This window comes from Pygocentrus nattereri, chromosome 4 (assembly GCF_015220715.1).
Source record: "Pygocentrus nattereri isolate fPygNat1 chromosome 4, fPygNat1.pri, whole genome shotgun sequence".
Taxonomy (NCBI): domain Eukaryota; kingdom Metazoa; phylum Chordata; class Actinopteri; order Characiformes; family Serrasalmidae; genus Pygocentrus; species Pygocentrus nattereri.
Window position 1 is genome coordinate 11474179 of NC_051214.1, and position 27888 is coordinate 11502066.

A 27888-nucleotide genomic window follows, 5' to 3' on the forward strand; every position below is an offset into this window, starting at 1 on the left:
TTAAGGACGCACAAGGTTGGAAGCAGCAGATTTTTACTTATAAATAAAACTGCCAATTAGCCAATTTATTGCGCTTTTGGCTGTGTTGCAATTCAAGTAATTGTTAAGTTAGTTTGATTTAAGTTATGTCAATTTTTTATTCTGATATGATTCAGATATCGCTGTGTACCCCTGATGTAGCTCATGGTTGTCAAGTCAGACCAAATCAAATTTTATTTAAGTAGCGCTTTTTCCAGCAGACGTTGTCACAAAGCAGCTTCACAGAAAAGGCCCGGGTCCAAGCCCCCATGAGTATCGCCAATGGCAACAGTGGCAAGGAAAAACTAAGAGCAAGAGGTAGAAACCTTGAGAAGAACCAATCCAACCCATCCACCTTTGGTCAGCACCGGATAGCAAACAATAACACGAGAGCAAATTGAATATGGTTAACGTTAGGTAGCTAGTTATGTTGACCGAGGAGCAGCCCCTACATCTGTTTTCATCTCGGCTGAAAGCAGAATTCGCCACTGCCGGAAGTGAATTCTTTTTTTTTTTTGGAAATTTTAATTTGCGCCGTGGCACTGGTGTGAGCGTGCTGAGGTTTTAACACACATCAGTGTCACTGGGTTGAGAAAAACATGGCAACCTAAAATATCCAGCCAAGAGTGGCCCTGTGGTAAGAAACTGACCACTGATGGCTACAAAAATTGTGCATGGAAAAAGATGAGACACAGTCTCTAACTGTACACCAGCAAAATGAAGCAACAGTGTGGCCAGCAAGTGTAAACAGTGTTTAAAAACAACCTGTTACAGTCCTCGCTGGACAACACGCATTACCAGGTCGCTGAGAATGATCTACCACCTGACCAACATCAAGTTCACAAGGTTAGCATTAGATTTCATTTAGAGCTTTCAGTCCAAATGAACAGAACACGGTGGACAGGGGAATGCCGTCATCCCAGGCACTCCCTCGAAAGGCACGTCAGCATTCCAGCACTTTGCTTCACGCTTAAAAACCATTTCATTTGGACTGTACATGTTGACAGCGTTGACCTTACCAGCCAAAACAAGTTTACAGTGAAAATAATTAAGAGGCCAATTCCAGCCACACCTTAGCAACACACAGCCGAGGGAAGAATCTACCTTGGAGCAGTCTGTGAAAGGTCACACCCCACAGACCTTTTCACTTTCACTAAGAGAGAAAGAGCGCAGCACAAAATCCTCCAACCGGTCTGGTTAATTCATAACATTAACAATAAATAATTGTATTTTCTTTTGTGGACATTGTCCCACAATCTTGGTGGTCATTCAGTCAAGTGCGTAGATTTTTGCCAACATCAGCAAAGTAGTCCCTGATACCTAACTACCGAGCTCACTCCTCACATTTTACACGGCTTAAAGATTGACGAGCCTCAGGCCTATCTTTTCCAGGTCAAACTCTACTGCCAATAAAAAAGCCCTGACTACAGTGTGACACCTCCAGTAAAAAAAAAGTTAATTAATTGTGGACCATTTTAAAAGTGTACGAGCGTACAGAACCGCCACATCTTGCAGTGTGATGCTCTTTCACTAGTGTTCAGGCAAGACAACAGAGTACCGTGCTTAAGAATAAACATCGACACTGGACAAGGTTTAATTCCAGGTAGTGTGAAAACGAGGGGAAGAGTAAAAAAGAAAACCTCCTGAAAAACTTAAGGATTATACCTAAGAAATAAAACAGAGGGAGCGTGTTATCGTGAAATAACATCACGGCTGTGATTTGGTCGCTGTACATCGTCACAGCCGTGATGTTATAGTGATAACACACTCCTCGAGTGTTCTATCGCTTTTATACAACGGTTTAATAAATAACGTAAGACATTAATAAACTGGGCCGTGAACGTGGCGTTTAATATGTTTTACTGTTCGCAGTTCCTGCTGCCAAATTATAGTTCCTTAACAAGCAGCTCGCTGCTACATCAACGAGTAACGAGCTCCGCTCAGTCGCTGCACAGCCAGCAGTTTGTTCTCCAGCTCCTTACACTAAATTCCCAAACGGTCATCACCACTGAGCAGCTTTTTTTGTTTTTTTTACTGCGTCTGTTTTATGGCTCAGTACGACTTGGTCAGACTCTGAAGATCAGACTACATGGTATTCGGTTCATTTCTGGCTGATTCCAGGTTGTTTAGGTTTCCCTCTGTCACAGCTGCTGACTGAAAAGCTGCTCAGTGGTGATGGCAGTTTGGGAATTTAGTGTAGTCTCATCTTCAGAGTCTGACCAAATCAGCTGTCCATCAAATGTGATCTTAAAAGAGTCAATTTTCTGTTTGTGCGCAAAGAAAGAAGTACAAACTCGTTGCTTAGCAACGGCATCTTAGCGGAGTGATACAGTGTGAAAAAACCTGTGATGTTATGGTAAAATAACAGAGCAGTTAGAAAGCCTCCCAACCAATCAGCTTGTATGGCCGGAACTAACTGCTGTATAAAAGATGATCATGTTTAGCTAGCAAGCGCTTTTACCAGATAAAATTATGCATCTCTTATTACTTACTACTCAAACATCTGATTTATGAATATTTTATGGATTTCTTTGCAGATCTGATGCAAAACATTTCAATGTAAAGTGTGTGGGACACAAATATTTCAGAGTTTGTTACTATGCAAAACAAAGAGGCAATGAATATCCTGAAAAGGAGGAATACCAGTATCTTCACAGCGTATAAGGTGGTTTTATTGAAGACAGCAGACACTGAGCCTGGCCAGAGCCTGAAGAGCTCGTGCCATAGTGATTGGGAGGCTGCAGCAGAGACGGGGACAGGTTCACACAGCAGGATGCTCATGCATCACAGGACTCTGGACGCCATGCAGTCATGCTGCTCATTTACAGAAGTAGTTTAGGTGACAAAAAAGCCTGTTCATGAAGATTAAAGCACTGATTTACTGATTATTGTGACGGACGGACGGGCGGACTTAGTGGGCCACCTCTTCTACAACCGGAAAGAAATAAACTGTCCTATAATCTGAGAAACTGCTTTCAGTGCCACTTTTGCAGTTGGCAGCTGTAGGAAGGAGACCACCCGAGGAGCACTGCACTTTCTAGAGCACGTGATCAAAACATTGTGTCTCCAGCTACGATTTAGGCTTTGCGTCAATGTACCAGCTTTGCCAAAACAATGTTTAACAGTTCTTATTTACAAATGGGTGTTCCACATATAACTTAAAACATAGAGCTCATGTGAAAAATACTGTGCACACAGACTCTAAAAGAAATGGCGCACTCTTAAACTCAACAAGCACTTCCAAGTTTAGGTAGAGTTGGCTACTTTAGCTAGCAAACACTTAGCTAGTTAGCTACTCTAGTAATAGTCCAGCTTTAGCTAGAGTTAGCTACTCTAGTAATAGTCCAGCTTTAGCTAGAGTTAGCTACTCTAGTAATAGTCCAGCTTTAGCTAGAGTTAGCTACTCTAGTAATAGTCCAGCTTTAGCTAGAGTTAGCTACTCTAGTAATAGTCCAGCTTTAGCTAGAGTTAGCTACTCTAGTAATAGTCCAGCTTTAGCTAGAGTTAGCTACTCTAGTAATAGTCCAGCTTTAGCTAGAGTTAGCTACTCTAGTAATAGTCCAGCTTTAGCTAGAGTTAGCTACTCTAGTAATAGTCCAGCTTTAGCTAGAGTTAACTACTCTAGTAATAGTCCAGCTTTAGCTAGAGTTAGCTACTCTAGTAATAGTCCAGCTTTAGCTAGAGTTAGCTACTCTAGTAATAGTCCAGCTTTAGCTAGAGTTAACTACTCTAGTAATAGTCCAGCTTCAGCTAGAGTTAGCTACTCTAGTAATAGTCCAGCTTCAGCTAGAGTTAGCTACTCTAGTAATAGTCCAGCTTTAGCTAGAGTTAGCTACTCTAGTAATAGTCCAGCTTTAGCTAGAGTTAGCTACTCTAGTAATAGTCCAGCTTTAGCTAGAGTTAGCTACTCTAGTAATAGTCCAGCTTTAGCTAGAGTTAGCTACTCTAGAAATAGTCCAGCTTTAGCTAGAGTTAACTACTCTAGTAATAGTCCAGCTTTAGCTAGAGTTAGCTACTCTAGTAATAGTCCAGCTTTAGCTAGAGTTAGCTACTCTAGTAATAGTCCAGCTTTAGCTAGAGTTAGCTACTCTAGAAATAGTCCAGCTTTAGCTAGAGTTAACTACTCTAGTAATAGTCCAGCTTTAGCTAGAGTTAGCTACTCTAGTAATAGTCCAGCTTTAGCTAGAGTTAGCTACTCTAGTAATAGTCCAGCTTTAGCTAGAGTTAGCTACTCTAGTAATAGTCCAGCTTTAGCTAGAGTTAGCTACTCTAGTAATAGTCCAGCTTTAGCTAGAGTTAACTACTCTAGTAATAGTCCAGCTTTAGCTAGAGTTAGCTACTCTAGTAATAGTCCAGCTTTAGCTAGAGTTAACTACTCTAGTAATAGTCCAGCTTTAGCTAGAGTTAACTACTCTTACTAGAAAACTTTCATATTGGGCTAAAGTTAACTACTCTAGCTAGTGAACGTCCAGGTTGGGATACTAGCTGCTTTAGTAAAAGTCTGTGTTTAGCTAGAGTTGGCAACTCTAGCCAGAACATATTCAGGTTTAGCTAAAGTTAACTACTCTAGCAAATGTTTGGTACTCTGGCAAGAAAACTTTCAGTTTGAGCTAAAGTTAGCTACTCTAGTCCATGTTTAGCTAGAGTAGCTACTCTACGTAGCAACAGGTTACCTGTTCTGTTACAGAGTAAAAAATTGTTTCTGAAGCGTTTCCTCCTAACCATGAAGGCTGTTCTTTGAAAAGTGTGTCTCAGTCTTGCTAAATGGATCATTTATATACATTTTCCCCTTTTTACTGGAGTTAATCACCCTCAAGACAACCCAATCATTTATCAGTGCACCAAATTTCACAAGAAGACATTCTTATATGTTGAAACTTGACACGGTATAGACAAAGGGGAGTCTGGTGTCTGGTGAGAGGAACTAATGTGAGAATTTCCACAACGCAGCAAGGAAACAGAACAGCCACGGCGCCACTGTTGGACAAACAGGGAGATAGAGTTAAGGATGTCCAGTATGAGGAAAGAGGTCCACTGGTTTTCCCACATGCAGAGATAATAGAAGCTGCCAGAAAAGCACCCTCAAACATAACACGCTGACCTTACAAAACTCCTGCACAGCAGGCCCAAGTGGGCTGATAGGGTAACAGTGCCTGCTCAGTTTCACCGGATGCCCCCACACTACAGTCCCACTTGGCGGGACTTCAGACATGGGATTACACAGTGGGGGGAACCTGAGAAAACATGACTCATGACCAAAAGAAAGATAATGAATAAAGCACTGGATGAACAGTGAAAAAGAACCAGGCTCCACACTGTCCTCCGCAACCTGAATGATTCCAAAGCCTACAAGCGTAGTGTGGGTATTTATTCACAGATCTGGGCACAAGAACAAAATGAGGGCAAATGTCTTCAAAAAAACTAAAAGTTTTTCTTGTAGTCCTCCACATTATATATATATATATATATATATATATATATATATATATATATATATATATATATATATATAAAAAATATATATATAAAATATATATATAAAAAAACCAACCAACTTCTAATAGTGAACTTTGGAGGTGTGGAAAAACATCCCTGCAGATTTCCTTGAAAAACTGAAAGCAAGTCTCCTGAAAAGAATGGAAGCTGTTATAAAGAAAAATGATGGGCACACTAAACACTGAACAATATTATATTTAGTCATTAAAACTTTTGTGTAAATTTCTTTTAAAATGCTTTTCGCTTTTTCCCCCAGACACTGAAAAACTTGTACTCAATGGCTGTTTTGAAAGAAAATGATATAAATGAAGGGTGTGAATTTTTTGCATTGTATATTATGTATAGAAAGTGTATAATATGTAGGTTATATACATCATACATCATCAGCTGTCACAAAGTGGCTTGACCACTAACAAATCCTGACTTCCGTTATTATAACAATATAATGTTTGCTGATTCAGGGATGAAAACATTTTTAATAACTGATTTTTTAAAATCGAGTCATCGTGACAGCCCTACATGCATCTGAAACAAATAATTCATAACTGATTCCAGTCCAGTGCCTCACAGAGGTAAAGACTACTGAAAATACAGCAACCAGCACTGACAACAACTAAAACCTCTGCAAGCTAAATTTTCACCATTCAGGCCCTTAATGGCCCAGGCTAAACAGTGACTTAACAAAATGGGTCAAAGTTTCCCTTAGCCAAGGCCACCTAATGAGACTGGGCAGAACTCCACAGCAACAAAATACCTTCATTCATACTTCTACTTGTGTTTTACACACAGAACTCAATCGTTTGGTCCACGCATGAGTCAGTAGCTGGGAGCGGGGACAAAAGTCGTCAGCTATAAGATTTGGGTTACAAAGAGATTAATGTCCAAGGACCTGGTTAGTCTACACTGAGTGTAGCATAGCCAAGCATAGCAGTAATGCACTTTCCATTCATCATTAACCAAAGTCATGTGGCCATTTAAATTACAGCATGTGGACAAAATAAAACATGGTGTCAATCAGTGTTGGGCAATATTTTTTAATTTACGACGTGTCAAATTCCTGTTCCATGTCTGAACGGCCAACTAAATACATTCCATCCATTTATACTTTAGAGGAATTCACCAACAGGTGACACTGGTAGAAAGAAAGGAAGAATCAGAGCTGGGAAAAACCAAGCGTGATAGCGGCTTAGCGATGGATAAGAGGTCCACACATCACAGAGCACATTCAATTTCAGCTTTCACTCTTATATGTCACTCACAGTCAGATATGCTCCAAATGGGTGTCATTTTAGCTTCGGTTAGTTAGAGCCAAGCCTGTGCTATGCCGTGTCACACGTCTGGCCTGCTAATAAAGCTAACGTTAGCTTAGCCTAAACACTACAGCCCACGAACCACAGAACAAGATGAGCTGCTCTAAAGGTTTAGACTTTGGCCTTTATTCTCAAAAGATTTTCAGTCAGAATCAAACCTGTACCGCACTGTGTGGCACTGTTTGGCTCTGCGGCCTGCTCCTTAAGCTAACACTAAGTTAGCCTATCAGGCTACAGAGCCAAATAATAACAACACAAACCATTCTGATTCAAATGTTACAGAATAGGGTTAATTTCTCCTTTCTGTCCCTTCAATGCCACTTGCATTTGAATTGAATTATCATCATCTAAATTCATTGGTGCTTCAGTTAGAAAGAATCTAACATGTCATGTGGTGAGCAAAGCTGTTATCATGCTAGTCAAGCAAATGCCAGCCAGCTCCTCTCTCCTAGTAAGCAGCAGTGTTTAATATTTAACATGATGACTTGAAAACCGTGCAGTGCTTGGTGACCATGTAGAGGACCTCTGCAGAATTTTGTTTAGGGCCTCAGAGAGGTCAGGATCCGCTTACGATGCTTTTACTCCCAGCCCCAGTGTCTCTGCATTGCTATAGGTCAGCCTGTTAAAAGATTAAAAAATTAGACGTGACTTAAAAATCAGAGGTGTTGGATCAGATTTCATGCTATAACGTCATGCCTCTAAACATCAGCCATCCAGCTCCTTCAGACACCTCATTGTGTCATATATTTCTCCTCTCTCGCTCAGCTGGAGCAACAACCTCTAACCTGGAGAGAAAGTTCTTCGGAGTAACAGTGGGGCCTTTAAAATTTGTAGCAGAGTATATTTTCCACCGTCTCTGCTGGGAGTGATTTATTTAGTTAAATTTGCAGCATTTTGTAAACAGCTTAATTAGCTGAATTATGAAAACTCAATTGTGGATGAATGATGCAATGATGTTGCAATGATGGAAATCTCCTGTTTCTTTAATGTGGAAAGCATGTGGACATGGCTTTGAAAGTTGATTGCAGTCAATCTTGTGCGCTATAAGCACACAAGTCACCACAGATCTGCATATAAGCACAAAGCACAAAAATAGCTATAAGCACAAATTTTTACTAGAAAATATCAAACTTTTTAGATGTCGTCCAGGCAATAGTACATGGATAAACAGATACATTCACCACGTTTTGACTTGAGTTCTCTCTCAGTGCTCCATCAACGTGCTCACAATCATCAGATTCATCCCCTCGGGGAAGGGGTCCAACGTTACAAAATGTTTTTCTGCTCATTGCGCGCAATTACACATTTCCACCACAGAGGCCTCCAAATCCCCAAACTGCACAGAGCATTTTAACGTGCAGATCTCTACACCAACATTATTGTAAAATGGATAAATAGTTGGCAGCAGCAATAGCATGATTTATTGTGCTTTCCTTGTTCTCATTTGGAGAAAGAAAGAAAAAAAAAGAAACATTCTCTTCACAAAACTGACCAAAACTAAACTGAGGACAAAAGGCAGCCTAGGTCAAAGGTACTGTATGATGTTTCTGCTCTCTGGTCTTCCATCATTTTCTGGAGGTTTCTGGTCATGCTGTATGGACACCGAAACCCATAACAGAAACCCAAGGCAAGTCGCAGTCATGGACTGCTGCATAAGCTCCATTCAGTCCAAGCACAGAGTCCTAGGACAGGTTGCTATAGTGATCACCAACTAGAGGCCAGGTTCATTTGGATGTGGTCAGAGTCAAACAGAGGTGGGGAAGCAGGTGATCACACAGCCTGATGACAGAGCTGGGCAGAAAAGAAACTACAGCACCAGCAGGCCTTTCTCAGACAAGTACAGACACATTGTGTACTGAATAGCTGAGACAATTGCATGCATTAAAGGGCCACATCCCACGTTATTTCTCCTCTTGAGGTCCATGTATGACGTTTTGTCATATTCATCTTCACATGACCATTTTCTAAACTCTCTTTATTCTTTAGTGCAGAGGTCACTAATAGGTGGAATGTGGTCCGAGTCCAGACACAGAGGCTGTCCTCTGTGGACCTGGGTCTATAACCGATAAACTGTGGAGAATTATTTCATTTAGACGGGGTGGTTCTATTTTAATCAGCATAACTTCTCTAGCTTTTACGGTACGGCTTTAGTGGCTCAGGAGACTCAGAGACCAATTGCGTGTGTTGTAAATATCACACGTGACGCTATTCAGCCAATCACATCTGTGCATTGTGATGAGTACCAATACTCAACTGAGTGATGCAACCGAAAACCTTTTTTTAGGTCACAATTTCTGTTTATTTACTGAGTTGAACATATCAAAAATGCTAACATATAAAGTGAACTTTAGCACAGGCCACATTTTATGTGTTTTTTTTCACTGTTATATTCACCCAATAAGTAAACAGTAATTGTGCACTAAAATGTGCAGACGTGTGCTCTTTGAAGAGGATGTGCTCACTCATTTTCACTTTGACCAGGGGAACACAAATGTCTGCACATGGCTTTATGTAAATGTGTTGGTTTTCATGACATCACACATCAAAACTGACTGTTTTCGCAGCTTACTTTTCATATATGGGCCATATGAACTGAGTGATCATGACCAGGGAAACACGCATAATGGCATAAGAGGCACGAAACTACTAGTACAACTTGAGATTAAAAACAATAACTGTAGGTGCAGAAACTGAACGGGAATTACACAACAAGCCTTTTTAAGACTTTTACTTTCAATAGTGAAACACAGGTGAGGGGTATTAAATCACCTTTCAATGAAATCTACATGAGAAGACTGATACGGTGCCTCCATGATGAACTGAACTGGAGCTTTAATCAGGTCTGAAATTTTGATCTGAACCCAAATACAGCCTGATAACTTTGTTTGAATCTGACCCGAATCACTAAAATTTTAAGCCCGAAACAGACCCGAGCCTGACAACGTTCTGTCTGAACCTGGCTTTAATCAGCCCAACATCACCCATAATCTGATACATTTAAAGAGAGCACCAGTTAAATCACTGTATAGCAATAATATAAATAAAAAGCTGGAATTAAATAAGAGACAAAATATGCTAATCAGATGTTCAAAATGTGCTTTATTCACAGCTGCTGACATAGTGAGATGTTAACCTTCACCTGTTTAATCCTAAATCTCTAGTTCTTCATGTAGAACATGCTACATAAAACATAATAAACGTAATAAGGACCCTTTTGGCTGCAACAATGTGTTTTCCTGAAGTCCCTTCACCGTTTAATTTCCTACAAATGCATTTTGTCACAAGCACAGGCTTCGTAGACCTCAGTGCAAAATTCTGTTGTGGGTGATTCCAGCAGGACTGAAAAATTTGAGGAAATGATCAATTTCTCAATTTTCCTGATGAATATTGCAGTTCAAATTTAAATGTGATTATTTTCCAGGAATTAAGCTTCAAGCATACTTTTTCCAAGAAGCCCAGCACATCTACCTTTACACACTTGAGGCTAAAAGGCCAAAACTGTGAATTATTAGGATTCCCAATTAAATATTGTTAAACCAATTTTGCAGCTCCTGGGATCTGAAAATCTCAGTCTTTCAAAATGTGACTTCAATGTAAAAGGAGAAAAACTAAAGCTGGGGGAAGCGGAAGGAAAAATCTGTTAAAAGTGGGAGGCGGGCTGTAAAAACCTTCATGTGAAATTTAACCCCAACGTGAGCCCAACACACATTCAGGAAATGACATCCAAACACATCCAAACACAATGTGGGCAAGACTCAGACTTCAGACTTTGTCACTTTTTTTTTTTAAACATTGCACCACTTTAACTTGAAACTATGAATAAACATCATCTAGATGATGAAGAAAATTTAGATCCTTCATTTCGTGAAGCATGTAGTTGGTTAGTTGGTTGCTTATTGCACATACCACGGTCTGTTTCACACATAGCACAGACTGAGAAAAAAGAAAGAAATCAGAGTAAGAGTTTACATGCACTGAGAAATTACTGAGCTACAATCCAGGTCCTTCATCGGCTTTCTAGACCTTCCCTCAATCTAAGAAATTGGGGGGTGTTTCATGACCATTTCAATCATTAGCAACAGAAATCCAGTTGTATGTAAATGCACTCAATGTCACATACATCAGGCAGCGTACTCACAAGGAGCTTTTAAAGGCTTGGTCTGGTTCCTATCGGCTCTACTGGGAACAATTAGGTAACGACTAGGTAAGAAGCATTTCGCATTTCAAAAAACTCTGAATAACTTTGTTTACATCTTTGAGATTTACTCGTGTTGAAATTTTGGGAAGAATAAAAATTCACAGTACAAAGGAAGTAACTTCCTCAAAGACAACACTCTTCAGCCTGAAAGCATTCCTCTGTAGAGCAGTGGTGCATAACTACTGTCCTGGAGGGCTGGTGTCCAGCACAGTTGGGCAGACGATTTGAATCATGTGTGTTTGACAAGGTAAATCATCAAATTGTGCTGGATGCCGGCCCTCTAGGACTAGAGTTGTGCACTCCTGCTGTAGAGCCTTAAATAAGCAAATGCAGCACTAGCAGGCTTTATGAAACCTGATCTTGCATATAAAATAGACGTTTTTAGCACCTGACTTCCCCACATGCGTTGGCCTGCCTTCACAACCAGCCTTCAGCTGAACAGGTGAGTCATGATGCCTAGGTAACCACACCTGTAGGCGTGTCGTGGTGGTCAAACAGGGTAAGGTGACACACTTAGCCTGACAGCCTCATATTAAGACCACACGCTGCCACTGTCTGTGGAAGGCAAAACACAGACTGTAACATAATCCTGAGTACAACGGCTCCAACATGACTGCCAATTACCCCACACACGGGTCAGACGTGCAGTTTGAAGCTGAATGAATGTGTGAGCCATCTAACTGGTCCACATTTAGCTCCTGCCGAGGTGAACCCGAGGCTACTTTGCTCAGCTCAGTTTAAGACTGGACTGCATCATTTCCTACAAAACAACTTTACAGCAAGCCAGAATCTACAAGTGTCAAACCCGAGGATGTATAAGTCTTCGGCGCCCTTTGCTCCTTTGTTACTTTTACAACGACCTGGAGAGACAGGAACAGCAAACCCTGCCGTAATGACCGCAACCTGCATGTCCTCGCACCCATAAAAAACAGCCATGCAAACTCCCGGGACAAAGGTTGCGGCTCTGGAAGACGGGTTAAATCATTAAAAAGTGACTGTACGTCAGTTCAAACAGGCCGCCGACTCATTCTAAAATCACTGACCTCATGTTCTAACAAACATTATGTGAGCTTTGAGACATTACTATGAGGGAAGGTGCTTGACCAGACATTTTTTGACAACTGAACACTTGACCAGTCCATTTACAACAACTTACAAACAAAAAAGCAGACAGCAGCTCAGCTCCAAACTCAACATGCAATCCACTGTCGCAAAATCAACCCACATTACTTCTAATGCAGAACTTATGCCAAGGCGGCAATCTCAAGCACACATGAAGTCATCTTAATGTATCTCAAGCACAAACGTCTGCTGAAGGGAACTCATCCCAAGTGCACTACTCGGGGAAACTGGACTCATCCCAGAGTAACTAATTCAAGGTGAAGAGAACTTCTCTCAAGCACACAACTGAGTTGGAGTGAACTCATCCCAAGCACACTACTCAGGGAAAATGTACTCATCACCAAGCTTCCAACACTATTCAGGTGCACAGAAGTTCACTTCTGTGCCATCGTAAGCACACAAATTAACTCATCTCAAGTTAGGCATCTCAAACTGGCCAGTCAGTCACAAGTAGCATTTCAAAGCACACAAGTCAAGTGAACTACTCTTAAGGTATTTATCTCGAGCACACAAGGGAGCTGAAGGGAGCTCATCCCAAGCACACTTCTCGGGTGAAACGCACTTCTCTCAAGCACAGAAGTGAGAAGTGAACCCATCTCAACTTAGCCATCTTAAGCACACAAGGGGGCTGAAGGGCACTGATCCCAAGCACACTACTCAGGAAAAATGAACTCATCCCAGAGAAGCTAACCGAAACCTGCTATTCAGGTTAAGAGAACTTCTTTCAAGCACACAAGTCCAATGAAGCAAACTCCTCTCAGGGCAGCTACCCCAGGCACACAAACCAGGTGATGAGCACCAAACCCAAGTGATCTCGAAACACAACTCGGATGAAGGCCTTGCTTGGAGATCCATCCAAGCTCTTCATGCTGTTTTCCACAGGCAAGGCAGGGCAGTGCAGGAACCTGGCCCTCAGGTGCATCTGCAACTCCTCGCTACGTATGGGCTGCATGCATGCTAGCTGGATGGATAGATGGATGGGGGAGGGAAGGAAGGAGGGAAGGCTGCTGCAGCGAAAACAAGGCAGCATCAGCTGCTGGGGTCTAATCTGCTACGCTGCCGTGCACTCAGCCCTGCTGCCCACAGCAGCGTGGGAACGAGCATCTCTCTCTCTCTCTGTCTATTTCTCTCTCTCTCTCTCTCTCTCTCTCTCTCACTCTCTCAGCAGCCATTGCTCTCGTCCCAACACTGGATCGCACAAACAAACCAAAACAACCACAACGGAGCTCGAGGGAGGACAAACGGTGATCCCCGTCGCCGCCGGCGTCCACACCGACTCCTGCGTTCAGCAGTGGGAGAAATAACACAGAGTCCGGCGCTCCGCACCGCATGAACGCGCTTACCTCGGTCCACTGCTTATCCCGTGAGGAGTGCGCGCGCGGATTCACATGAACGGTGAAAGTTTGTGGGTTATTTCGGGGAGGGGGGTCGTGATCTCTCCCTCTTTCTACCTCTCTCCCTGTCTCCCTCTCGCTCTCCTTCCCACACAACCGCACGAAGCCACAACCGAAGTCCTGGGCCAATGGAGCGCCGTGACGTCAGGCGCGGGGCCGCGCACCGGCGCGGTTGCGTCACCAATAGGGCGCGCGCTCGCTCGCATCGTCGTGCACGCGGACTCGGATTAGTACAGACTGTATAAAATATGAGACGAGAATATATATATATATATATATATACACATATATATATATATATATATATATATATATATATATATATATATATATATATATATACATATATATATATACATACAGAGAGAGAAAGAGAGATAGAGAGAGACAGAGAAAGATAGAGAAAGAGAGAGAGAGCGAGAGAGAGAGAGAGAGAGAGAGGTCCTAAAAGTAGATCAAGAGAACCCAGTTAAACAAATGACACACAAATATTATACTTGGTCATTTGTTTATTGAGGAAAATGATCCAATATTACATATTTGTGAGTGGCAAAATTATGTGAACCTATAGGATTATCAGTTAATTTGAAGGTGAAATTAAGAGTCAGGTGTTTTCAATGGGATGACCATCAGGTGTGAGTGGGAACCCTGTTTTATTTAAAGAACAGGGATCTATCAAAGTCTGCTCTTCACAACATGTTTGTGGAAGTGTATCATCGCCCGAACAAAGGAGCTTTCTGAGGACCTCAGAAAAAGAGTTGTTGATGCTCATCAGGCTGGAAAAGGTTACAAAACCATCTCTAAAGAGTTTGGACTCCACCAATCCACAGTCAGACAGATTGTGTACAAATGGAGGAAATTCAAGACCAGTTTCCCTCCCCAGGAGTGGTCGACTAACAAAGATCACTCCAAGAGCAAGGCGTGTAATAGTCGGCGAGGTCACAAAGGACCCCAGAGTAACTTCTAAGCAACTGAAGGCCTCTTTCACATTTGCTAATGTTAATGTTCATGAGTCCACCATCAGGAGAACACTGAACAACAATGGTGTGCATGGCAGGGTTGCAAGGAGAAAGCCACCGCTCTCCAGAAAGAACATTGCTGCTCGTCTGCAGTTTGCTAAAGATCACGTGGACAAGCCAGAAGGTTATTGAAAGAATGTTTTGTGCACCGATGAGACCAAAACAGAACTTTTCGGTTTAAATGAAAAGCGTTACGTTTGGAGAAAGGAAAACACTGCATTCCTGCATAGGAACCTTATCCCATCTGTGAAACATGGTGGTGGTAGTATCGTGGTTTGGGCCTGTTTTGCTGCATCTGGGCCAGGACGGCTTGCCAGCACTGATGGAACAATGAATTCTGAATTATATCAGAGAATTCTAAAGGAAAATATCAGCACATCTGTCCATGAACTGAATCTCAACGACCCTAAGCACACAAGTCGTTCTACCAAAGAATGGTTAAAGAAGAATAAAGTTAATGTTTTGGAATAGCCAAGTCAAAGTCTTGACCTTAGTCCCATCGAAATGTTGTGGAAGGACCTGAAGCGAGCAGTTAATGTGAGGAAACCCACCAACATCCCAGAGTTGAAGCTGTTCTCTACGGAGGAATGGGCTAAAATTCCTCCAAGCCGGTGTGCAGGACTGATCTACAGTTACCGGAAACATTTAGTTGCAGTTATTGCTGCACAGGGGGGGGTCACACCAGATTCTGAAAGCATAGGTTCACATACTTTTGCCACTCACAATTATGTAATATTGGATAATTTTCCTCAATAAACAAATGGCCAAGGATAATATTTTTGTGTCATTTGTTTAACTGGGTTCTCTTTATCTACTTTTAGGACTTGTGTGAGAATCTGATGATGTTTTAGGTCATATTTATGCAGAAATATAGAAAATTCTAAAGGGTTCACAAACTTTCAAGCACCACTGTATATCAAACAATGCAGACCATATATGGAAACTCAGTTGCCTGGCATAAATACCAACAAAAGGCGAGAGCTTTAAGTGCTGTTTATCTGAAGGGGGCAGTTTTGCAGGTCTGCCGGGTGTTGCAGGTGGTTGTTAGGAGTCCCATTTTGTCCATATCTATCATATTTTGAACTCCAAACTCCTTCAAACTACTTTTTTCATCCTTGTGCAAGTGGATTCTATGGGGCCCCAGGGGGGACAAAGGTAATAATAAAAATGAATTGGAGTGAACATTTTGCAGTGCGCACGTTTTCTTTTATTCATCGTCATGATTTCCTGATTCATTCCCACTATTAACATTTCATTCTCTGGTTTTCTTTTAATCGTGTGCACGTTTTCTTTACTTCGTGGGTACGTGTTTTTTTTTAATTTGTGATCATGATTACTTAATTCTTTCTCGTTTTTTTTTTTCTTTTTTATTCATGTACTAACAAGTGTAGTAGATACACTATCTGACGGATTTTGATGCGTTACACTTATGAAAGGATGGAGATGCTCATCAGGTTGATCTCTATCTCCTCCTCACAGAGAAGTAGTGTAGCTTTTAGTGTAGCTGCAGTTTAGTTTTAGTGTAGTTGCAGTTTGGTGTTGAAATGAAGGAAGACAACAAACTACAACCACAATCTTCACTAAACTGCGCTTTCTAATGATCATATTTAACAGAGATACAGGCGCAGCGCAGCCACTTAGCGTTGCTTCTGCTCCCAGTGTTAAGAGATCATCACACAATTACAGGAAAAAATGATCAGCAGTGACGTTTCACACACCCACATCTCCTAAGCCGCTTCTTTTTCTGGGTCGCGAGGGGTGCTGGAGCCTATCCCAGCTGTCATTGGGCGAAAGGCAGGATACACCCTGGACAGGTCACCAGTCCATCGCAGGGAGCATTGACATTTCAACAATTGCAAATAGAAACACACACAGAAATTCATGTAGGATGAGGTCAAATGGCGAGAGAGTTCAATAGATCTATAGATTAGGTGCATATTAATGTGAGGGTGCTGAAACGCTGATCATTTCTTCCTGTAATGTTGTGTGATGGTCTCTAACACCGCAGCTTGACGCGGGAGCAGAAACAGGGGACCACCAAGCATCTAGGAGCCACCAAGTGGTAGACCTTGCAAACTCACAGAGTGGGGATGACATGTGCTGAAGCATATAGCACACAAAAAACTGCTTATCATATGCCTGAAATGGGTTTTCATAGCTGAGCAGCTGCACAATCACTGTGCAATGCCAGTCATCTGCTGAAGTGGTATAAAGCACATCATTACTGCAGTCTGGAGCAGTGGAAACGTTCTGTGCAGTGACAAATCATGCTTCACTATCTGATAGTCTCATGGAAGAATCGGGTTTGGCCAATTGCGGGAGAGTGCAACCTATCAGAACGCAGAGCACCAGCAGTAGAGTTTGGTGGAGGAGGGATAATGGGCTGGTGCTATTTTTAGTGTTTAGGCTGAGGCATTCAGCATACAAATACATTTTAGACAATGACATGCTTCCAACTTTGTTGCAGAAATCTGAGCCCTGATCTCAACCCCACTGAACACCTTTGGGATGAATTTGAATGTTGATTACATGTCAAGCCTCCATCAGTTCCTGACCTCACCAACTCTTTTGACTGAATGGGCACAAATTTCATCAAACACACCCCAAAATCCACTTTAAAAAGCCTTCCCAGAACAGTTGTAGCTGCAAAGGTGGCCAATACTGTACTAATGCGCATGGTTTTAGAATGGGATTTCCAAGCAGCTCATATAGGTGTGATGGTCATATGTCCACATACTTTTGGCCAGATAATGTATCTAATGTCTTATTTTGAGATTTTGATTTTATTTAACACGTTTGTAGGTATTTACTTGTTTTAAGTTCTTTTATTAAGTGATGCTTAAGTGATACTTAATAAAAGGGCAGATACTTCCAAGCGTATATCAAAAAAACAAAACAGTATCAAAACTGATTTTACTGCAGCATTTCAGAATGACAGCTGAATCATCAGGCCAGTCAATAAAATTGGTCCATAAATGAAAATGAAAGGCACTATGAAAGCAGTTATTTAAACAAAACTACAGTGGGATTCAATTTGAATCACTGTACTTGTTAGATTTTCTTTGTTTCAATCATTTTATGACTGTAAAACCCATTTCTTATGACAATCTTGATCTGACTTCAGGCAGAGGGGGGGCCCTTTCAGTTTGTTTCAGGGGCCCAGATATGGCTTAGTGCAGGCCACCTACACCATGACTGCAGCTCTACAGTGCTGAGGTTCTTCCTGCTCTAACACACCTAATTGAGCTCCAGAAGGGCTTCAGGGCTTTAGCTAATGATGGAACGCTAAACTATCTGTGAAATGCTATTCTAGATACAAATCCCACAATAACTGCTCTCAGGATCCAGTGCTGGGACTCAGTGTGTTTTCAGGAGCTGGGGTAATCCCCGTGGGTTCACTCTCTCAAACACTTATTGATCATCAATTTTTAAGCGATCTGGTAATCCTACGCCGCCCGTCGCTCTTGCTTTCACCCCAGAAAGTCCTCTTATGCAAGGCCGAAAGCTGATCCGCACTGAAGCTCATTAGGTCATGCATGTCAGAGTGGAGACATCTGCAACCGAGTGTAACGGGGTCAGGACGTGGCTCCTTCCTCTGCTGCTGTGTCTTCTGTCTGCCCTCCCTTCTAGAAGAACAGCACACGCCAGAACGGCTTTTCACCAGCAAAACCAGCAGATGGTGCATTTTAGATGCTGGTCAGCCAGAATGGACAGCATTATGCCGATCACTGGCAAAACTGTCTGTGTTGTGTTTTGAATGCTGATATGCTGGTCAACCAGCATGCCCATATTGGGTGACCAGCTAAATCAGCTTTGACCAGAACGGAATTAATGCTTTTTTTTTCCAGCAGTGCTTTTCCAAACAGAAAGAGAGAAGAAAGCCCCTTTGTTTTCAGTGATGCTGCAGAGACAGTTCATATTGGTCCATCTTCACTGAGCATCATGGCGCAACTGCACAAGCTGCACAAGCTGCACAAACAGCTTTTCTCTTCTCTGACGGAAGCATTGACAAATTATAATCGCACAGCGGACGTGGAAACGGGGGCACTTGACTTTTTCAGGGCCCGAGGAAGGCCAGCGGTGTTTATCTAAGCCGGGTGATGCTGGATCCCACTGATCCGACGAAAGCTTTTAAAATATTTACACTGTCGACTGTGTCCATTATTGCGGCGAACGCTGGGCACATCAGCAGCTTAGCTTTATTTGCCAGGTACATCGAAATGGACCATTTCATCCGGGCCACCTTCAGGAACGTTCTGTTCCTTTCCCTGCTCTATAAATGATGCCTACAATCACAGAACACCAAGTCTCTGCAGCTTTATGGGGGTTATCATCTGCCACGAACATTTGCCTGGTGTACTGAAAATCATTAGAAAGTGTTTAAACCTGTTTAGCAAAGGGATTATTTGCCTCTTTTTTCAGTTAGACAGCAGTTTAGTGGCAGAACTCAAAAAAACAGGTGAAAAGCTCTGCATAATTAAACAGTTAGGATGTAAACAAATTTCAGGTCAAAATTCAGATTTGTTTGTTCTAGAGAAACTCTTCTCTTCTCTGTGGAGAATTGTTCACAGTGGTGGTGAAGGGAACCAGACGTCTGAAGAGTTTAATGCCTCTAAAAGCTCCCTCACAGAACATTCTAAACCACAATGGTAATGGGTAACGCTGCATGACGTCTGGGACACCGATTCAGTCAAATCCAGTCATGGTGGAGAGGCTCATGCAGGCCGTTATAAAGCAACTATTTTCAGATTTCACTGGTCAGTTTGAATAGTAAATAAATATTTGCTATATTTGTGTTGTAGACATTGAGCCTCTAGTTACTGTCACCACCACTGTAAAGAAATCAGAGTCTCTTAAGTTTCTCTACAAAGAGCCATTTCATTTCAAACCACTTTGTTTACACCTCAGTGATGTAATCATGCTGAAATCATTGGAACTGCCTTTTACAATCATCCAGAAATCAAAATTGCTAGTACAAGTTATTCAAGTAATCTATTCTCTGCACTGCAACGCTGAATGGAAGACTGCAGTAATACAGCTGCAGTAAGACATCCGGCAGTAATGTTAGCTCTGACTGCAGCCCACCCCCAAAAATCCACCCTAAAACAGTTGCGGTTTTCGAGTTGCTCCCACCTTGAAGATACATCATCAGAAGTCACCCCTGGTTCCTATCAGCACCACTGTAAAGAGATGAGTCTGTCAGTTTTTGTATAATGAACCATTTCACATCAAAACTCTCTGAATGACTGTTTACATGTCAGTAACTGAATTATTCAGAAAGTTTGGCAAACCAATGAAATTCCCTTTTAAAATCGCCCTGAAATAAAAATAAATCTTTTTTTTATATACTTAAAAACCTGGCCATATTAAGCTCAGCATATCATAGATACTAGAATTACATTTTAATGGTATCTCTTGTAAATATTCCACTGCGCAGCTTATATCGCTCAGCTGTATCGGCTGGACAGAAATGAAGTTGTAGTTTACCAGTGTTTTCTCACTACAATACCCAGCATGCATCATGCCCTGACTGCTGGCCTAGCCATTGAGCTATCGGCTAATAAATACCACAAAGCTAGCTTTAGCCTAATTCTTACCTTTGTTGACGAGCAAAATCACAAAGAAGGGCATTTATATCGTTACTCAGCACAAAATGGACAGCAGGGACAGGTTTATTACCCTTTCAGGCAGAGAATACTAAGATAATGTATAGCCAGGTAGCTACTTTTTGAACTTTTAGCTTGAATGACACCTGAAACCATTTCAGCCAGAGAAACGACGCCAAAAGGCACCGTGTCTAGCCAGGTAGCTACTTTGCTAACAGTAGCTTTAAGCTTCGTCCTCCTCCTCAGATATCAGTTCACTGTAATGACAAACTGAAGACAGCTGCTTCTGTTAAACAGCTGCAGTAAGTCATTCCACCTCCCAGTAGGAGCACTAACGCGGGCTGTCTGCCTTCCTCCCGGCGTTCAACTCAAAATACACCTCACCTCCAAGGTGCATCATCAGAAGGGGGTCTTCCTGGTCTTTAAACGGGAAAATCTCACTCGGTCTATTTACAACCGATCCAGAGATGCTTAAGTTGCCACTGTGGCCGGACTGCGTCTTTAACATACAGATCATGGATGGCACCTAATTATTATATGGCGCAAATAGAGACTCGAGTCCTGCAGTGAACCGAGGACGGGCAGTATTGCATCTGTACAGAAGTTCAGAGAGGCCAGCCGTTGCTATAATTTTCTTGTTATCTTGAGATGACGAGTTAATTATCTTATCAAGACTTTATCTTGAAATCACTAGTTAACTTCTCAAGATAACTTACATTGAGATCACAATGAACCTGTTATATCAAGATAGGAGTTATTTTGAGCTCACAAAATAGTTTGCTCGTTATTATCTTGGGATAAACGAGTTGTTTTGTGATCAAGACAAGGGTTATATTCACAAAGACCGTCAAGATAACTATCTTGTGATCTCAAGATAACAATCCCGAGAATTATAACTGCCTCACGGCCTTTCCGACCTTCAGTCAGAAAAAGGATCAGAGCTGTGAATATAAAGCTCTAAGCAAGACCTCAGTATTCGTTGTTTCAAGCAACCAAACGCTGAGAAATTCCTCAATTCACTGCCTCTAAATAAGCTGCTCTGTTATAAATGAATCAGGTTCACAATGAGATCAACATGAGCTTCTCTACAGTGGCTTTGCGTGTCTGATTACATCTTCAACAGGCACCGACTAGCAACTCTGATGCCCTGAGGAGGATGAATATATAAAAAAAATAAAACTGGTCAATATGAAATGTTAGATGTTTTTACAACAGCACTAGAAGCACGATATTTGTCCATAAACAGAGACGGCAATAATGTGATATTAGGCAAGTATCAGGCTGATATCCGCAGAAAAGTCTGGTTTGGATATTAAAACAGGGAAAAAAATCTGATCCAATCCTGTAACAAATCTGTCCTGAAATGGTGTTATGTAGACAAAGTGACCCCTGTTTATCATCACCACTGTACAGAAATCTGGATCAGGAAGTTATCCCCCCGAACCAGTTCACATCAAACTACTCAGAATGAATTTGTTTACATCTCAGTGATTGAATTATGCTGTAATTTGGACGAATCCATGGGGCAGCATTAGCGTTTAAGTGGCACGATAGTCTACTTCAGCAACATGTACCAATTAAAAGTACAGTAGCGCCAAAAAGTATGGACACTTGTGTCCCAAGGACAATTGTTGACCATTCAAACGCTGTCATTTTCTCTTCAGCAGCATTCTTCAATTCAAAAGGCAGCTGGTGAGTTCCACATTGTTTTGGGTCGTCTGTGGGCTCTGCTGGTTTGAATCCAAAATGGCTTTGTACGCTTCATGACTCAATCAGTGAACACAAGCTCACCAAAGCCACTGTTAAAAAAAAAAAAAAAAAAACCAGTCCCAGACTTGTTTCCAACTTTATGGTAGCTTCAGTGCAGTCTGGTTGAACTAGTCTCCTAAAAAAAACATCATTAAAGATTACCAATGATTAGAGTCTGAATATTTCCAAGGCCACTGTATCTCAAGGTTTCAGTATCAGCATCAGGCCATCTCCATAAGCAGACAGACATCCTTAAAGTTGTCCTCAAGGACAGAGATCTTTTCACAGTTCACAAATGGTCACGTCCCTTTTAAAGGTATATAGTAAACATTAAGGTAAGCAGCAGTGTTCATGTTTCGCACAAACACTTCATACAGTCATCACTGGGATGGCTAACTGTTGGGTAGCTACAGTGAAGAACCAGAATGGTTCTCGTGAAGGATCGCTGATCGCCAAGAAAAGTCATACAAGAAATATTGAATTCGTCTGAGCTTTTTTCCCCAGTACCGTAATTATTTTCTTATTTATTACGTACTTAAAACTTATATATAACAATTAATTATTGCAGACGAATAAAGAATAGAAAAGAGCACTCGTTACGGACACTTCAAATGCTTGTATTTGTATGAACTAAGGCAGATGTGCACTCTTGCATCTCAAATAGTTTAATATTGAAAATGAAGTCCACCTACGTGTGGTCACATCGTAAAAAGCTTCGACAGGCACTGACTAGCAACTGTGTTATGCCATGAGGAATCAGATGTTTATAAAAAAAAAAAATAATAATAATTCCGGATTGTGTTGGATATTTAGTCTACAAACAACAGCAAACTGCTTTCTACAGTCAGAAGCATGGGTTGAAGTACAAACAGAACAGAACATTAAACAGTACTGTAGCTAATCCTGCAGGCTTACGGAGTGACCAAGGCCATCTGTGACCCTCATGAAGTCATCACATTAACGAATACTTTTTTTTTTTTTAACCCCACTGATGGCGCAAGAGTGAGACGTGAGATGATAAGACGTCAGTTCCACAAAGGCGGCAATAAAACCCCCAAAAAGAAAACTAAAGAAAAACAAAAACAAACTGAAAAAAAAAAAAAAACTTCCAGCGTATGTACATGTACATTTTATTTAATACAAATTAAAAAGTGTTCTTGCTCTTTTGTTAATGAGGGAGGAACGGAAACAGTTTTCAGAAGATTTAACGGCGGAGTTGTCCAGCAGCGTACAATCACAGAGGACCCCGGCTGGCTGCCGGCTTTTCGCGAGGTGGGGCCAGCAGGACCACATTATAGTAAGAGCATAGCAGCATGAGGTGGAGCTCAAGAGCTGATTGGTGGAATTAGATCAGCTGACTCTAAGGCGTCTCCAACGTCCAAGTCTTCGCAGGGGCTGTCACACGAGTCCGCCTGCCCAGAGTTTTCCCTGTCTAGTTGCTGTTCAGACTGAATCTTCAGAATGAGATCCTTAATCTCATCACGTTTAGTTTTCATCCGTTGCTGGGGGAACCAGTCCAATAAGTTCATGGGGAGATGAAAACTTGGTATAGGATTCTATTAAATAGACAAAAAAGAAACCCATATTTAGAAACATTAAAAAGGTCTGTGAACAGGCAAAAACAAAACAAAAAAAAAAAAAAACATTTACTATAATTAGCATATTCAAATATTTCTAAAAAATACGCCTCTCTATTACAGGCTAGTAGCATTGTTTTACAAACAGAAAAAAAAAAATACAACTCAAAAATGTGCACCATGTACCTGTTCTTCAATGTTTTATTAGATGGTTTTATTAAAGCTTTAGGACCTTCTGATAAATCATAAGCAGATACCTGCCCTTACATACACTATAGCAAAAACCTTTGTTTAAAAGACTAAGAACAGGTCTTGATACATCGCCTCTGAAATGCTTGTGAGTATTAGTAAATTTTACTCTCTCAATGTTTTCAATATATACACTATCATATCTCAGTACTTGATGTATATGTGAGTGGTATTGAATTAATGTATACTCTGGTACTCTATGCTGAAATTGCACTGCAAGTAACCCTACAGAGTATTTCTACCAACATGACAATAGGGACACATTTTATAGTGTAGCATGTCACTCTGGATTAGAAGTTTGTTATTAAAGATGTGCAGGGGTACTCCAGTACTCTTAACCATTTAAAGTGGAAGTATTCGAACACAGTTTGGGTGTTCTTTACACTTCGTCATGGGAAGACAGAAACCATACAGAAAAAAAATTTGTGAAACTGAAATACACATGCCTGAACGTGAGAGCGTGTCAACAGTGTGGCCGAGAAGGCCGAGATACTATGGCTGCATCTCTAACCAGCTTAACTACTCTAGATGTTAGCCAGGTCCAGAAACATGACAATATACTTCTCCAACAGACAACACGCTGGTACATCATCCACTGAGGAGAAACTAAGACTGCAAGTCATCATCAGCATTAACAGGACAGTGGTTAGGTCTGTTAGCTCATAGCTTATCTGAATTTTTCATCACCAAAACCTACTGATTTCCCTTGGCAATTTCTGAATGATAGTACAAAACACGCTTTCAAGTATATTCCTCTGTGTGCTACTATATTTTTGTGCAACACCAGTGCTGTCACTTAAAAGGGTAAGCCTACAGGCCTGCATATTTTGGCCAAAGTATGATTTTTTTTCTTCCCCCCTTTGCCGTTTTTCTGTACCAAATGCCCAATCGTGAACCTCAATATCAAAATTAGTCAGAATGCACATCCTTATCTGGTACCCAAGCCGAACCCGATGGGACCCTTTGGGATCAAATTTTTCAAAATTCAAGATGTTTTTATTTGAAGGGTTGTGCCCATGTTAATTTTGCCCACTCTCAGACACAGACTCACTCTCTCATAACATTACAGCCTATAGCTGCGTTTGGAATGGCTCCTGAATTAAGGCTCTGAATGAAATCAGTAGCAGTCACACAATGGATAATGAGAGGAATGTGTTTAGTTGGCAGAAAGGTAACAGCAGATCTTTCCCCTTGCTTGTTCAGCTCACCTAAAGTGTGTTAAGCATTCCTGCAATAGGAAGTTTAGTGCAGTGGAGCTGACAGCTGAGGGAGATACAGTGCATCCGGAAAGTATTCACAGCGCTTCACTTTTTCCACATTTTGTTTTGTTACAGCCTTATTCCAAATTTAATTATATTAATCTTTTTCCTCAAAATTCTACACAAAATACCCCATTGTGACCATGTGAAAAAAGTTTTCTCGAGAGTTTTGAAAATGTATTAAAATTAAAAAACAAAGAAATCATATTTACATAAGTATTCACAGCCTTTGCCATGAAGCTCAAAATTGAGCTCAGGTGCATCCTGTTTCCACTGATCATCCTTGAGATGTTTCTACAGCTTAAATGGAGTCCACCTGTGGTTGATTGGACATGATTTGGAAAGGCACACACCTGTCTAGATAAGGTCCCACAGTTGACTGCATGTCAGAGCGCAAACACCAAGCATGAAGTCAAAGGAATTGTCTGTAGACCTCCGAGACAAAATTGTCTCGAGGCACAAATCTGGGGAAGGATACAGAAAAATTACTGCTGCGTTGAAGGTCCCAATGAGCACAGTGGCCTCCATCATTCGTAAATGGAAGAAGTTCGGAACCACCAGGACTCTTCCTAGAGCTGGCCGGCCGTCTAAATTGAGCGATCGGGGGAGAAGGGCCTTGGTCAGGGAGGTGACCAAGAACCCAATGATCACTCTGTCAGAGCTCCAGCGTTCCTCCGTGGAGAGAGGAGAACCTTGCAGAAGGACAACCATCTCTGCAGCAATCCACCAATCAGGCCTGTATGGCAGAGTGGCCAGGCGAAAGCCACTCCTTAGTAAAAGGCACAAGGCAGCCCGTCTGGAATTTGCAAAAAGGCACCTGAAGGACTCTCAGACCATGAGAAACAAAATTCTCTGGTCTGATGAGACAAAGATTGAACTCTTTGGTGTGAATGCCAGGCGTCATGTTTGGAGGAAACCAGGCACTGCTCATCACGAGGCCAATACCATCCCTACAGTCAAGCATGGTGGTGGCAGCATCATGCTATGGGGATGTTTCTCAGCAGCAGGAACTGGCAGACTAGTCAGGATAGAGGGAAAGATGAATGCCGCAATGTACAGAGACATCCTGGATAAAAACCTGCTCCAGAGCGCTCTTGACCTCAGACTGGGGCGACGGTTCATTTTTCAGCAGGACAACGATCCGAAGCACACAGCCAAGATCTCAAAGCAGTGGCTTCAGGACCACTCTGTGAATGTCCTGGAGTGGCCCAGCCAGAGCCCAGACTTGAATCCGATTGAACATCTCTGGAGAGATCTGAAAATGGCTGTGCACAGACGTCTCCCATCCAACCTGATGGAGCTTCAGAGGTACTGCAAAGAAGAATGGGCAAAACTGCCTAAAGATAGGTGTGCCAAGCTTGTGGCATCATATTCAAAAAGACTTGAGGCTGTAGTTGCTGCCAAAGGTGGTTCTACAAAGTATTAAGCAAAGGCTGTGAATACTTATGTAAATATGATTTCTTTGTTTTTTAATTTTAATAAATTTTCAAAACTCTCGAGAAAACGTTTTTCACATGGTCACAATGGGGTATTTTGTGTAGAATTTAGAGGAAAAAGATTAATTTAATTCAATTTGGAATAAGGCTGTAACAAAACAAAATGTGGAAAAAGTGAAGCGCTGTGAATACTTTCCGGATGCACTGTAGTGTGGAAAACAGTTTCTCTCAGCTAGACATTTTCTGTTGATCAACTCACACTAAAGGAAAGCGCTGTGAAACCGGGTGCGTGATAATTCATCTGTTCTTGTGTGTGATCGGGTTTGGTCAGGTTTCAAATGTAGCAGTGTTGGCAGGACATGGTCTCAAAATCATGAGTACAGGTCAGGTTCGGACAATTTCATGTCCATGCAGCCCTCTACCACAGATGTGATGCTCGTTATCTACCACACCAATAAAAAAACACTAGTATAGATGATAGAGACACTAAGTCAGTACATGAGCCCCGAAATACTGGTCACGACTCAAATTTTTTTCAACTGTACCTCGAAGAAGCTCTCGACATATTGCAGGACATAGACTCCACAGTCGCTGAAGTTGTCCTGCTGAGGCACACGTGGGCTGGAGCCCTTCATCACATCCTTCCCAAAACTCCTCCGAGAGCCCTTCTTCACCTCCCACTCCACCTCCAGATACCTAAGTATAAACACAGTCATGCACAAATACCCATTTTAAAAAGTGTACATACGGTTCTGGGCAAATGTAAAGCAACAATGTTTATACTTTCCCCATATCCTAAGGGAAATCCAATACAATCACAGGCCTATATCTTCCAACTGGGAACATAATCCCATCATCGAGTATTAAATAAGTGTATTTAAGGTAGTCAGTTGTAGTGACAGCTAAAACATTAAGATCAATTAATCTGACAGCTAAAATCACAGGCTAAACAGCAAACCAATGGGTGACCTACTCTCGCAATGTTTTCACCACAGTTGATCTTGCAGGTCCACGCAAGGAGTCCATGATGAGAATACAGGGCCTGGAAAATGAGGAAAGCACAACAAGGAAGTAAAGGTACCTTCAAAGTTCATCATAACCCCTCTTTCATCGTGATATAAAATAAACATTCATTATATATTACCACTGAAATGTAATGTAGACCAGATTCTGATATAGTTTGACATTATTCACTTCCTATATGTACTACATGCATTACACATCGTCCAATCAAACCCACAAACTCTGCTTAAAACTATACTGCCACCTAGTGGCAAATAATCATATTCCAATATACTTAATAACCAGCGATTAAGGTGCATCCTCACTGTTTGCAGATGGTGGGTCTGGAAGTCCACTCCATACTCTCTGAGGCTCCAGTGTCATCTGCCAGTGTTCCATCCTCACTGCACTCATCCTGACACAGGCAGCGAGACAGTGAAACACTAATAGACT

General features: G+C 41.6%; 2 protein-coding genes across 9 annotated transcripts in view; both read right to left on the reverse strand.

Moving 5' to 3' along the window:
• The window catches only part of myo6a (myosin VIa), a 177766-nt gene extending 164086 nt beyond the window's left edge, over nucleotides 1-13680 (reverse strand). For both annotated transcript variants that reach the window (XM_017697703.2, XM_037538156.1), the window contains exon 1: nucleotides 13488-13680. The gene's annotated coding sequence lies outside the window, so the exon portion shown is untranslated. The remainder of the gene's footprint in view (nucleotides 1-13487) is intronic.
• Nucleotides 13681-22508: 8828 nt separating this feature from the next.
• Nucleotides 22509-27888, reverse strand: part of senp6a (SUMO specific peptidase 6a) — a 37396-nt gene continuing 32016 nt past the window's right edge. For all 7 annotated transcript variants that reach the window (XM_037537994.1, XM_017697701.2, XM_017697698.2 and 4 more), the window contains 4 exons: nucleotides 27762-27850; nucleotides 27407-27475; nucleotides 26979-27129; nucleotides 22509-23468 (listed from right to left, as the gene is read on the reverse strand). In XM_037537994.1, the coding sequence (XP_037393891.1) occupies nucleotides 23238-23468; nucleotides 26979-27129; nucleotides 27407-27475; nucleotides 27762-27850 (540 nt within the window). In that variant the 3' untranslated portion in view covers nucleotides 22509-23237. The remainder of the gene's footprint in view (nucleotides 23469-26978; nucleotides 27130-27406; nucleotides 27476-27761; nucleotides 27851-27888) is intronic.